Here is a 12,339-nt window from a genome sequence, read left to right as displayed (position 1 = left end):
GGCCCTGGGGACGTGGGGTCTCATAAGCCATCAGGCCGGAGCAGGAAGCTGCGTGGGGCTGGTCGGAGTCATGTCTGCCTCTGCCCCTCCCAGGCACAGAAGATGGGGACAGTGCTGATCCCTGCAGGTGGGGGAGAGGCTGAATCAGGGCTCTTGACGGTGCCCAGTTGCCGTCTGCCTATGGACACAGCCTCAGCTGCTGTGGGGTGGGGGTGGGTAGTGGTCCCGTACGCCCAGCCCTCTTCAGTGTGGTGCTGTCTGCAGCTCCCTTCTCTTTGTTCTCTGAAGGTCTTTCTGGGCATGAGCTTGGGCTGAGTGAGACCCGTTATATTCTGGGACCGGCCAGAAATCTCTCCCTCTCCCTCCGCCCCTGTGTGGCTGTTTACTCCTTTCCTCTGGGCCCCCTCTCCAGCACCAGGACAAAGCCAGCCCTGCCAAGGGCCCTGTGCCTGTCTCTTTCCAGCTGATCCAGCTTGACCGCCCCGGAGGTGTCCCCAGGGTGTTGCTGCTGGGTCTGTGTTCTGGAGTTGAAGGCTGTAGCTGAGTTCCCAGAGCTGGGTGGTCATTCTGCCTACAGGGCCTTCTGAATGGGTCCACTTGCCTAGCTGGGGTAGTGGGTGGTCCTTCACCTCCAAGGGCACAACACAGCCAGCTGGCTTGTTCGGCTGGTAGGGCTCTGGTGGCAGCCGAGGGTGGGGGAGCAGGAAGGGGATTCCCTTCCTGTTTCTCCTTTTCCGGGGCTCCCCTTCCATGGAGAATGTCTGTCTGGTCAGAGAGAACAGGCACTGCATGTCTCTTCCATAGCCTGTTGCCTTCAGGGCCCAGCACCGGAGGCAGAAGAGCCCTGTTGTAAAAGCACCTGGATGGTTAAACAGATATTTCATAAAACACAGCACCTCCTTGCCCTGCTGTATTGCCGGCGCACAGACTCACTCCTGTGAGCCCTGCAGGGTTTGGATAGCTCTGGATTCTGTTCTCCCCTATGCATCAACTGTGGCCCTGGACATCTGCAGTCAGAGCCTGGGGCAGACTCTGGATAGGCCGCAAGAAGCAAGATCTGCTCCTGGCTAGTGCGGTTGAGCTCTTCGGAGCAAGGCCAGGATGACGGTTGGCAGGTGACAATCAATGAGGATAAGTTGCAGGCATCAGTAAGGACAGAGATGTGACTCCCAAGGGACCTAAAGGGACTAGAAACCCAAGCAGACAATAATAAGAACATAAGAATGGCCATTACTGGGTCAGACCAAAGGTCCATCTAGCCCAGCATCCCGTTGGCTGGCACTGGCCAGTGCCAGGTGCCCCCCGAGGGGGTGGAGCAAAAATAATGATCCCGTCTTCTGTGGGGTGGGGAAAAGACAACCTAATCTGCAGCCCACCTATTAAGTGGGAAGAAAGAATGACTAGGGATGCATCACCTGGTGATGAGCTGTTCTGTTCATTCCCAGTGGGGCTCCTTGAACTGGCCACTCTCAGAAGATGGGACGCTGGGCTGGATAGACGTTTGGTCTGACCCAGTGTGGCTGGTCATGTGTTCTTAAGAAGGAAGCGGAAAAGCAGCAGGCGAGACCTAGAGATGTGAAGGGCCAGTGAGTTTGACACGGGCTTTTGAGGAAGTACGGTAACAATGCTGGACGCCGTGTTTCTGAGCAGCGGGACCGTGCTGTGGGACGGAAAGCCAATAGTCCCTCCCACGTCTGATTCTTCCTCCTGTTGCTCTGACCTGGGCAAAGTATCTGATTACCAGGGAGATATGGACAAAATAGAGGCTAGAGCACTGAGAGAGCTGGAGGGGCAGTGGAAGTAACCACAGTCTCTTGGCTGAGGGGCAACAGAATGGACTGAATCCATTGCCAAGTGGGCAAATGCTGCTTGGAGCTCAACGTGCTGAAACGCAGAGGCTGAAGTTAATCAGGCTGGATGGACAGGGAGACCTTGGCCATGGGGCATGTTGAGCTGTGATGGTGACGGGGGGTTGCAGGTCCCCAGGGCTATGGTTTGGGGAATGACCGAAATCAGCTTGTGAGCTGAACCCCCTGAGCCTGGCTTGCCTGAGGCTCACAATGTTGTTTTCACCGTCGTCGTGCTTGGACGTGACCGGTTCCAGACCTGGGCCCTGCCTGCCTGGCTGGTTTCCAGCTAGGAGCACGGCAGGTTTGTCTTCACAGTACAGTGGTTGTGTTGGCAGCTGGCGTGATTTGCCCCCTCAGGCTTTAAGCTTGGCCTTCCCCGCCCTCTTGTGCAAGCCCCCTTGAATGAAGAAATCTCCGCGCCCAGGCATGGGATTTGTTTGTGTAGGTGGAGGTCAAATTAAAGGCAACATGTGAGTTACAGCTGACCTGCGTGAGCTTTGCAGAGAAGCCAAGCTCTAATGGAGCTGTGCTGCTCGCTGCGTGGTTGACTTCAGCAGTGGGCGGCCTCACTGTGTGCCTGACATAGCAGCTGATGATGGATTGGTTGGTTGCACTGGGGCCCGGGGCTGATATTGGGCTCAGGCTGAACGCCCTGTGGGAGACCCAGCATTGCCTGGAAGAGTGAATTGGGCCCCCAGCTGTTTTCCCAGTGTAAACAAACACCTTGAGGGTGAAGCTGTGAGGGACATGGTGGGGCCCTTTGAGAGCCAGGATGTTGGGGGACAAACCACAGTCAAGACTAAATATTCTGAGCTGGATTCCCAACACCCCAGATTTCTAGGGTCAGTCAGATCCGGGGCTTTGGGGATCGACCCATAAAAAGAGGTGATCAGAGGGAGCTGGGAAATAAGGACCCAGACAGCAACCACTCACCTGGTTGGCTGGGGAGAATCTCTTTCAGCCCCCACTCGAGTTCACACTGTCACAGCCCCAGGCTGCAGGGTGACTCGTGACCTGCAGGCACTGTCTGAGGCAGGTTTCAAAACTCGCCACCTCTCTTGAAAGAACAACCGTGGTGGACTCCAGTGCTCTAATTCCCTTGGTTCAAGTCGCAGCAAACTCATCTGGAAGCCTGGGTCCCACCTGTAGAAGAGCAGCTGGGTCTGAGCAGTTCATTTCTGCGGGGGGCATAAGAGCGGCCATACTGGGTAAGACCCAAGGTCCATCTAGCCCAGTGTTGTCTTCTGACAGTGGCCAATGCCAGATACCCCAGAGGGAGTGAACAGAACAGGGAATCGTCAAGTGATCCGTCTCCTGTCACCTGTCTCAAGCCTGTGACGGAGGCCAAGGACGCCATCCCTAGTCATTGATGGACCTAACCTCTATGAATTTAGTTCTTTTTTTTGAACCCTATTAAAGTCCTGGTCTGGCGAGAAGTTCTACAGCTTGACTGTGCATTGTGTGAAGAAATAAGGCAAAGTTGCTGCCTGTAATTGGTTGAGGATCTAGGCCTTGGTCCCTCCTGTCTCTGAATGTCTGACTCCTTCAGCAATCAGTAGAAAATGGGCACCTAAATTCCTTTGAGGATCTGGGCTGAGTGGATAAGACTGGTTCGAACACATGGGAATCACCAGAAAAGTGCAAGTTCTGCCCAGGGCTCAGCGTGCCTGGTCCTCCCAGAAGGGCCGGGCAGGTGCTTATCAGAGTCATGGTCTCTTGTAGGTTCAGGCCATGCACGACTATGTGGCCACAGACAGTGACGAGCTGCAGCTGAAGGCAGGGGATGTGGTCCTGGTGATCCCATTTGACAACCCTGAGGAGCAGGTAAGTTGTGGGGTCGGGGGAAGGCTCGGGACTGAGTGCTGCCCCTCCATTGGCTGGGGTCTGTGGCTGGCTGGAGGGCGGTCCTGTTCTGGAACTCGCTTGGGTTTTCTCCAAGAGAGGCTCTTGCAGAGACATCAGCCTGGCTAAAGGTGGGCAAAGTGGGGTGAGTTGGGGAGCTCCTTTATGAAAAATATCCTGCTCCTCTTCCCTGCATCTATGTCCTAAAGTAGCTAGGGCTGCCTCCCTTCAGCAGAGCAGCTGGTGGGGCCCTCAGTGCCGTTCCTGCATCAGCCAGCAGGGTCGCTACTTGGTCAGGCAAGGATGACCATCTTCCTCCTCCCAGTTGGGTTGAGCATCCCCAGCTGGTAGCATGCTGAGAATTGCAGGCTGCGATCCTGGGTATATGGATCTTTGGCTTCCAGCAAAGCCGGGGGCTGAGGGAGAGGAAGCTCTTAAACTTTACTCTGAGACCGGGTGTGTCTACACTGCAGCTGGAGTGACGCGTCCCCAGCTGGACCTGCACTAGCTCAGGGTGAGCTAGCGCACTACATGGACTGGTGGGAAGGCGAAGGGAGGGATGGGCTAGCCAGCTGAGTATGGACCGACGAGCCTGGATGGGTGGGCTGGACTGCCAAGTTACCTGGCATTACTCCTCCCAGCTCCAGCGTAGACTCTCTCAAAGAGGGAAACCCTGGGCATCGTGTCTCCCGGCTGCCGCACAGACGCGCCCTGAGAAGGTAACACAGTGTGGATTTTAGGGCCTTGACTTCTGTGCCAGTTCGCACCGTCGGGGGCGATTTGTCGTTGCTCTGATGTCAGGGCCCCGCAGAGGGCAGCATGGTGTAACGCTCATCTGTAGGCTGCAGCCTCCACGAGATGGTCCCCGCCAGGCAGTGCAAGTCCACAAGGGAGCACTAGGATCCCCTCACCTGCCTGTGTGGGGAGGGGTTCCGACTCCCAGATCCCAGCCCGACATCAGTTCGCTGGGAATCGCCTTGTCTGTTACGCTCCCTCTGCAAAAGTATTGAAGAAATTCCCCTTAGCCTGTCCGAGACTCAGAACTTCCCATCCCTGGGAGCTGCCGTGCTTTTCCTAATAGGAGAGGACGGCAGCTGCTAATAAACCACTGCCCTGCTCCCAGCCCAGGGAGCTTTTGAAGCAGGTAGGAGAATTCCCTGCCCTTGTGAACAAGGTGGCTGGGCTAGATTCCCTCCATAGAGGGCTGGATTCAGCCAATGATAAAGCTAACACTTTGCCTTCCTTTCTAATGGCAGGCAGGCAGTCTTCCCTCTAAGCTGAGTATTTGGGTGACTGCCCTGGAGACACTCAAAATGCTGCCCAGCTATTAGGCAGGCACCCACAGCTGGCAACATGTTTCTCTTGGTGGTGGACATCCGCACATGCTTTGGTACACAACAAAATTTATCCCACACGTAGATGGGTGGAAAAATGAGAGGACCCGTAGCAGGCAGGGTGGTGTAGGGGGTCAGCAGGGCATGAACTGGAAGCCCAAAGAGCTGGGTTCTAGCCCCGTTTTACCACTGTTATCTAGCTGGGCTGTCATGGAGCAGAATTTCTGTATGCCCTGCCTGTGCGCTTGAGCTGGATGCAAAGGGCCGTGGTGCTGCGATCGGCCAACCGGCAGCCACCAGGTTCTGAGTGTTGCAAATATGGAAATCCAGCAGCCTTGCAGCCGCTGAACAATAGCGTCCTATGGGCCTTCTGCTCCAGCACGTGTCTGGCAAGACCCAGACCTGTGTCTCCAGGAGCACGTTCAGTGCGTGTAGGAGGGGAGAGCTTGGAAATCCAGGCGGTTCATGCACGATAGAATGGTGTCTAACCATCTGCTGCCTCAGTGCCCATATCCAGCAGCTCAGGGGTCCATCCCTGAGGGCAGCAAAAAGGAAGCTAGTGCCATGTCTGCAGGGCCTAGACCCAAGGGCTCTGCCCTTTTTAATGGTGCAGTCAAGAGGTGGGAGATAGGCAGCTTGTGTCTGTGAATCAGAGGCAGACCAGTGGCCAGACAGTACCTAGACTGGCCGTGCATTGCAATAAGGACCCCTCGACTTGCTGACTCCTGCCTAAGGTCTATCACAGACCATCCCGGCTGTAGCCGCCTGCTCCCCTGGATCGGGCACAGGGATTCCATGACGCTCCCTTTCTGTTCAAGGCCAAGATGCATTAGAAAGCTGCAAGAAGTCAATGGGGTCAACACGCCTGAGAATGCTGGGCTTTTATTTCAGCAGTAGCCTATAAAATAGTCAGCAAGTGGGACAAGAAAGGTAAAGGGTAAAACCCCAAGGGGAAGGTTGTATGTGCCCCACTGCTCAACACTTGTGGGAGGCTGGGGGTGCAGCTCAGACTGGAGGGGAGTTGCCTTCTGAGCGTCTCTCTTGTGCGTGTTTATATCACTACGTTGCTTGTCCTCAGGCGACTCCTGCTAGCGGCAGGAAAGCCAAGAAATTATGAGCAAACAATCCAAATTCACCAGCACCGCTGGCTGGAGTGGCTGGTTGCCGAGCAGTCTGTCCCAGCTGCTTCGTTAGCTTAGCCTGACGGGTGTGTCTCAGTGAGCTGGCGGCCGAGGTTGCAGCCTTGTCCAAAGAGGTGGACGCAGGGCATGGAACAACCCATGCAGCTGTTGGAGTAGAGTCTTCCTTGCATGCACTGTCCGTAGAGCAGGGACGTTAACCTGTAGGCTGGCTAGATGCACGAGACTGACCTGCAGAACAGGAAAGGGAGTTCCATGTAGCCATTCCTGCCCGAGCTTCATAAGTCACGGCCCAGCTGGAACACACCTAGGAAGACCTCGCAGTCTTGGACCCAGGATCTCTCTTTGCCCATGGACCAGCTTATGCTTTCTCTCTCTTTCACTGATCTGACTTCAGTGGGAGTTCTGCTGCTGACCAGGTGGTGTAAATGGGAATAAGCACAGGCATTGCATATGCCATAATAGCTGTGCACCCGTCTTCTGCCGCCCACCCTGCTATTGTTCAGTGGCTGGGGGCTTTGCCATTCCCTCTGGGGAGAGATGTGAAAAGGAGAAGACGGTCACTAGGAGGGTGGTGAAGCACTGGAATGCTTTACCCAGAGAGGTGGCGGAAGTCCCGGCTGGACAAAGCCCTGGCTGGGGTGACTTAGTTGAGGTTGGCCCTGCTTTGGGCAGGGGGCTGCCCTCGATGACCTCCTGAGGTACCTACCAGCCCTAGGAGTCTGATTCCTTTTGCTCACTTGTTTTGCATCCCATAGGTGCTTTCTCCTGCCCATGAGCAAGCTCAGAGCATCACTTCCTGCACCAGTTTCACCCACTCCCTTCCTGATGTCAGTTTCACTTTGTGATCAGTTTCACCCACTCCTGTCCCCCCCATCTGCACTGCATTAACAAATAATCTGTTCCTTGGTATCTGATCCCTCTCTCTGCCAGGACGAAGGATGGCTGATGGGCGTGAAAGAGGCCGACTGGCTCCAGCATAAGGAACTTGATCAATGTCGGGGGGTTTTCCCGGAAAATTTCACAGAGCGCGTGCAGTGAGAGCCCGGAGCGGCCAGCTGATTTCTCTGCAAGAAGAAAGCAAGTTTTCTGGGAGGCGTTTTCGAAACAAAAGCGATTTTTAAAGGAACATAAGCCTAGAAAAGTGTCAACTTACAGGTTGGATTCTTCTCCAAGAGCAAGGTTTTAGCAGTAAATTGAAGTCGAAGTGTTATTAAAATATATATGTAATAGCAAGAGAGGTCAAATACCCTTTTCCCTCTTTAATTTGACAGCATTTAAATTCTGAGGGCTGATGCAGATGTGGCTTAGTGTGGTACCACTAAAAGTTGTGTTAGCTGAATTTTGGGGATGTCTGTCAGTCTGTCTGATACCGGAAGTGGATCCTCAAGGACTCCTAACTGCTACTGAAATCAATTGAAGTTTAGGATTTTAAGAATCTGAGCCCAGTGCTCTGAGCCTAGAAGCAAAGATGACTCATGAGCAGGCGAGCTGAGTTGTTTGGTGGTCTGGGTTGTTGGCATGGCATCCCTAAAGCTTCAGCCACTGCACATGTTATGACCTATGATAGGCCAAATGTCCTGTTATGCTGTTGAAACGACATGTTTAGTGTACAGTGTTCACCAATATGGTGTGCGTGTGCGTGCGTGTGTGTGTTTTCTTCCTTTGAAGATGTAACATGAACTGTGATTTTATACATTTGAAAGCAAGCATATAAACGTTATCAGGAAGAGTGCATATGGGAGTGAAATGAGTCAGGCTGGGCTCCGTCCAAAATCCCCCAGAGCTAGGAACTGGACTGTCCCAGCAGCACATGCTACCCTGGGAAATGTTCTTGAAGGCATATTGGGGAAGCTGACAAATTTTCAAAGAGGAAAACAATCTGAAACATTGGATTTGTTTAAACAAGTTGTGAAATACACTAATAAGAAGCCCGCTCATGAAGTGGAAAGGTTTAGATTTATGTAGGCAGGGATGGTCTTGGAATCTGGGTATTTAGAAAGAGCAGTTGTATGGAAAAGAACTGTTGAGACAGAGTGCTTGAGACATACCACTGAGAAAACAAATCTGCTTTCTGTGTTCATGTGTTCTGTTTTGTTTATCCTTTCTTGAACTTTGCACGTGAAGTATTGCTAGACCTGCGTCCTCCAGTCCTGTGCGGCTGAACAAGTTGAAGTTGGAGAAAAGTGAATTATATGAATCCTTATTTAAAATTGCTGTATGACTTTCTTATATTGTGATGAGTTAGAGGAAGTCGGGGCGGGGTGTGTGGGACAATACTCCCACAATTCTTTGCTTAAACTAAAACTCCCAGAGCCAAACAGGTGGCAGGGTAGTTTTCAAAGTGCGTCTTATGCTTGTCAGAGTCAAACTGCTTTGATTTCCCCAGAGATCCAACTGTCCTATGGAGGTACTTTACATGCCACTTGAATGCTAATGCAGCTTGCAAGCAGATCTGATCTTTTGTTTTTAAGGCCATTACCCTCCACGCAAGCTGGTCTTCTTTTTGCCTTGACCAGGGTTGATATAGGTGCAGCTGCCTCCTATAGTTCAGGATATCGTATTATATAATTTTCTCACATAAAATAAGCTGAGTTTAGCAAAGCATGCAAAAATGCTGGCATACTTAGATATCCAAAAGAGCCCATCTCTTCTAATCTTGTGTGTGTGATACCTGGGGAAAAAAAATCCCCTTGTGCGTCAAAAGTGCGTGTGTGTGTGTGTGTGTGTGTGTGTGTGTGTGTTTTATATTTAAAGTTAATTGCTGGCTTGTGATCTCAGTTGTGCTGGTGTAAATTCAGGGATGCTGGAGTTACACTGAATTTTCACAGTTAGTGTAACTGACCCTAGTGGAGTCACTCTGCATTCACACTGGTGCAATAGAGATTAACATACGACCTATATCCAGGGTACCCTTTTAAGCTGAGCACTTGGGCAGCCACCCAGCGGAAATGCAGGCGCCACCCAGCTGATTAGCAGAGCACCCATAGCTAGCAGTGTGGGTTTCTCCTGGCAGTGCACAGCCACACATGCCTTGGTGCACATAACAAGATTTATTCCACACCACAGTGGAAAAACTGCCCATGTTACTAGATTCTCTTGCGTTTTATCCTGTATGTGGAGGAGGAACAGCTGCAACTGATATATATATTTTTGATCCTTTTCTTCTTTTACATTACAGAAAAACACCACTATTCAAGAGTAACTGTTCACAGCACAGCTGTTCTGTGCTGGGAGCCAGTGCTGTAGAATATGATGCTATAGTTTTAATCACAGTTGCCTTGAGCATTTTACCTAGCAGGCTGTCCTTTCCAAATCCCTATTTTTATGCGTTTGTAAACCCAATTTTCCTCCAAAGAACGATGGTAGGGAAAAGAAATTATAAAAGAAAAAATGATAAAAGTGGGTTGACCCAGTTAACAGCAAGCTCTTGGTTTAACCCTGCTTATTTTTATGTGGAACCCTGTGGATTATTGGGTTTTTAAAAGATAACCTAATGATAACCCCCAGAACTCTAGTCTGTCTCTGGAGTAATTGTTTTATTAGCGACAGGCACACTAGGAAGCTGTGCTGACTTCTAATTTATTGTACTTCTGCCGTGTTCGAGTCAGACAATTGTCATAAAAGAAATCCTTCTCCTGGCTTCTCATTGTGTTTGGCAAACAAAGCAACTGCCCAGTACTGCATTGTCCCTGCAGGCATAACACTGGACCCTGGCACGAAAGGGGAGGCGGCATTCGGTTCTGATGAAGTCTGCTCAAGTGCTGCTGCCCCACCCTGCTCCTGAAGAGCTCTGCCCAGAGCAGACAATGAACAATCTGCTGCCCCGATTCTGCATTGCTGTCACCCACACACGCTCAGGGGATGTGATGAGGGCCTGAGGCCTGCAGGGTCAGACCCACCTGCTGTAAACCACCCATTGCAGGGAGGTGCCAGCAGCTGACTTGCATTGTACCAGGGAGCCTGCACGTCTCTGGACCAAAATTAGCCTTGGTGTCAGCAGGTCCCACTCCATTTCTTTTACTGCAGAGACTTAACCCAGGGTGGGATTTAAGCCAGGCTGATGGAAAAACAGTCCCACTATCCACACTGGCTTTGGAGGGACACTGGTGTTAAACAGTCCAATAATTTCCTCAAATGCACCGCTGGCTGCTAGAACGAGAGTGTTTTAGGGACTACAGGTTCAGCAGCTCCAGGCAAGCTGCTATTTCAGGCAACATCTACACCTATCGGAGAAGATCAACTGCTCCAGGTTGCTCTTCCGGGGTGGTGTTTCACGCATGCACGAAACGGCACATTCCAGGGTCAGCGGCGATCCCAGAACTCCTCCTGAGCGGCATGGTCGGAAGGAGCGTCGACATGAGGAGTGCTGCCGTCCACCTTCTGCTGTGAAGACGGGCACAAAAGTCAATGGCTGCAAAGCTGAGCTTGGGTATGCATCTGGCATACCACAAACTGCGTAACAGCCCTTGACCTTCAAGGTAAGCCTAGGCACGGCCTGAGACGTTTAACGGGCTTGGAAGTAACGCATTTCCTTCTCTCACCCTTAGTCAGGGGATGAGGTGGGCTTGGTTAGAGGGAGCTCTTGCCTTTCCAGCTGTAGCTTGGTCCTAGTTGTGTCCCCCTTCAGTCTGAGAATTGCCACCTTCCTTGTCCTGGAGGGCCACGGTTCTGCAGCCACTCGATGATGAAGATACAAGGCATCGTTCTCTGTTCTTCTAGTCTCATCAGTAGCATCAAGCAGCACCATGGGGAGCACCTAAGTTGCTACAAGCGCTAACCAGGCGTGGCTTCTATGCATTCTCAGCCTTTTCGCCCATGGCTGAATGCCCTGTGCATGGCCTCGCTGGGCCGGTCATCTAGCAAAGAGATGGGGCTCTTGCAGCTGGGATCTCAAGCCCCCTGAAACCAGTCACCTGCAAATTACTCCACCCAATTCACAGCAGTGCATTTTACCAGGCTGTAAGTTGTGGTTTTCCTTACTCTTAAAGTTAGTGAAGGGTCTGACCCAATGCCCTGGGTAGTCCGGGGGCATCTGGCCTTTGAGTTGAGCTTTGGATCAGGGCACGAGTGTTGCTCCCTGTTATAAGGTGGGTTTAGTTTTAGAGCATCCCTTTGAATTGGAAGAGTTCAAATTAGGGAGAAAAGGAAGGTGGGTAGGGAAAGTGGGTGGGCAGGGGAGGCCTTAAATCAACTGTCAGTCATTTCATGTTGGCCTTGGTTGTGGTGGTGTGTCCCCACTTCATGGCTGAGGACAGGCAGCAATAATGGGTGTGAAGATGCTTGAGAATAAAACCTGTGCCCTTGTCTCCTTGCTCAAGGCCGTGGAGTCTCCTCCACTGGGTTCCAAGGGGAGTTGCATCCCCTAGAGAGCTCTTCTCTTTGCAAGCCCGTGGTCACTGCTCTGGCCCACCACCCTGGATGCTCTGGGCTGTCCTCGAAGATGCTTTGGCTCCTTCTACAACACCCTCCACTCCCGCTGCCATCAGGCAAGGCTGAAGGAGCTTAGCACCTGCACGCAGGACACCCAGCGCTGAAGTCCACGTGCTGCCGCTCCTACCACTGAGAGTGGTATGGGGCCCGGTGTTCCCTGTAAGCTGAGAGCGTGGGTGGTGGCCCAGGAGCGATTCAGGTGCTGCCCCATTGATGAGCAGATCTACAGGCAGCAGTCTGTGTTTCTATTTGTGATGCACATCCAGCTGTCTGAGTGCACAAAACAAAATGCATTCAGCCACTAACGGAAAAAATCAGAGGGACCCGGGGCAGGGGTTTACTCGCTCATTTGGGCTGCAGACCCCAGCAGGCACCGCTCTCCAGGGAGCAGCCTGTCACCACCGCTGCAGGAGTTTGCGTATCCCTGCACTTACATCTCTCACCTGGTCAATTGCAGGTGGGCAGCACCTCCTTGCTGCCTGAGTCGAACACTTACGCCTAAGTCCCAGCTAAGTCAAGCAAGTGCCTAAGAGCTGTTGAAGTACTTTGCTGAACTGGATTTGCCAGGTCATATTTGGCATTGGCTTGTTTCCCCGGCGTCCCTGGTCCCGAGCTAGAATGATGCTCGGGACAGATTTCGCCTAGTGGCTGCCAACATCCCTTCCCTTTGTGTGTTTCTAGAGGTTCCTCTCCAGAGGTGACCAGGCCTTGATGCTAAAGACGGGAAAGATGCAAGGGAAG

General features: G+C 52.3%; 1 protein-coding gene across 5 annotated transcripts in view; it reads left to right on the top strand.

Annotated features, from left to right (window-relative positions):
- Positions 1 to 8,378, top strand: part of BIN1 (bridging integrator 1) — a 151,125-nt gene extending 142,747 nt beyond the window's left edge. For all 5 annotated transcript variants that reach the window (XM_075001306.1, XM_075001305.1, XM_075001308.1 and 2 more), the window contains 2 exons: positions 3,573 to 3,674; positions 7,099 to 8,378. In XM_075001306.1, coding sequence (XP_074857407.1) covers positions 3,573 to 3,674; positions 7,099 to 7,206 — 210 coding nt within the window. In that variant the 3' untranslated portion in view covers positions 7,207 to 8,378. The remainder of the gene's footprint in view (positions 1 to 3,572; positions 3,675 to 7,098) is intronic.
- The last annotated feature ends 3,961 nt before the right edge of the window (positions 8,379 to 12,339 follow it).

Source organism: Carettochelys insculpta, chromosome 8 (genome assembly GCF_033958435.1).
Source record: "Carettochelys insculpta isolate YL-2023 chromosome 8, ASM3395843v1, whole genome shotgun sequence".
NCBI lineage: Eukaryota > Metazoa > Chordata > Testudines > Carettochelyidae > Carettochelys > Carettochelys insculpta.
This window is presented reverse-complemented; position numbering and strand designations above follow the sequence as displayed.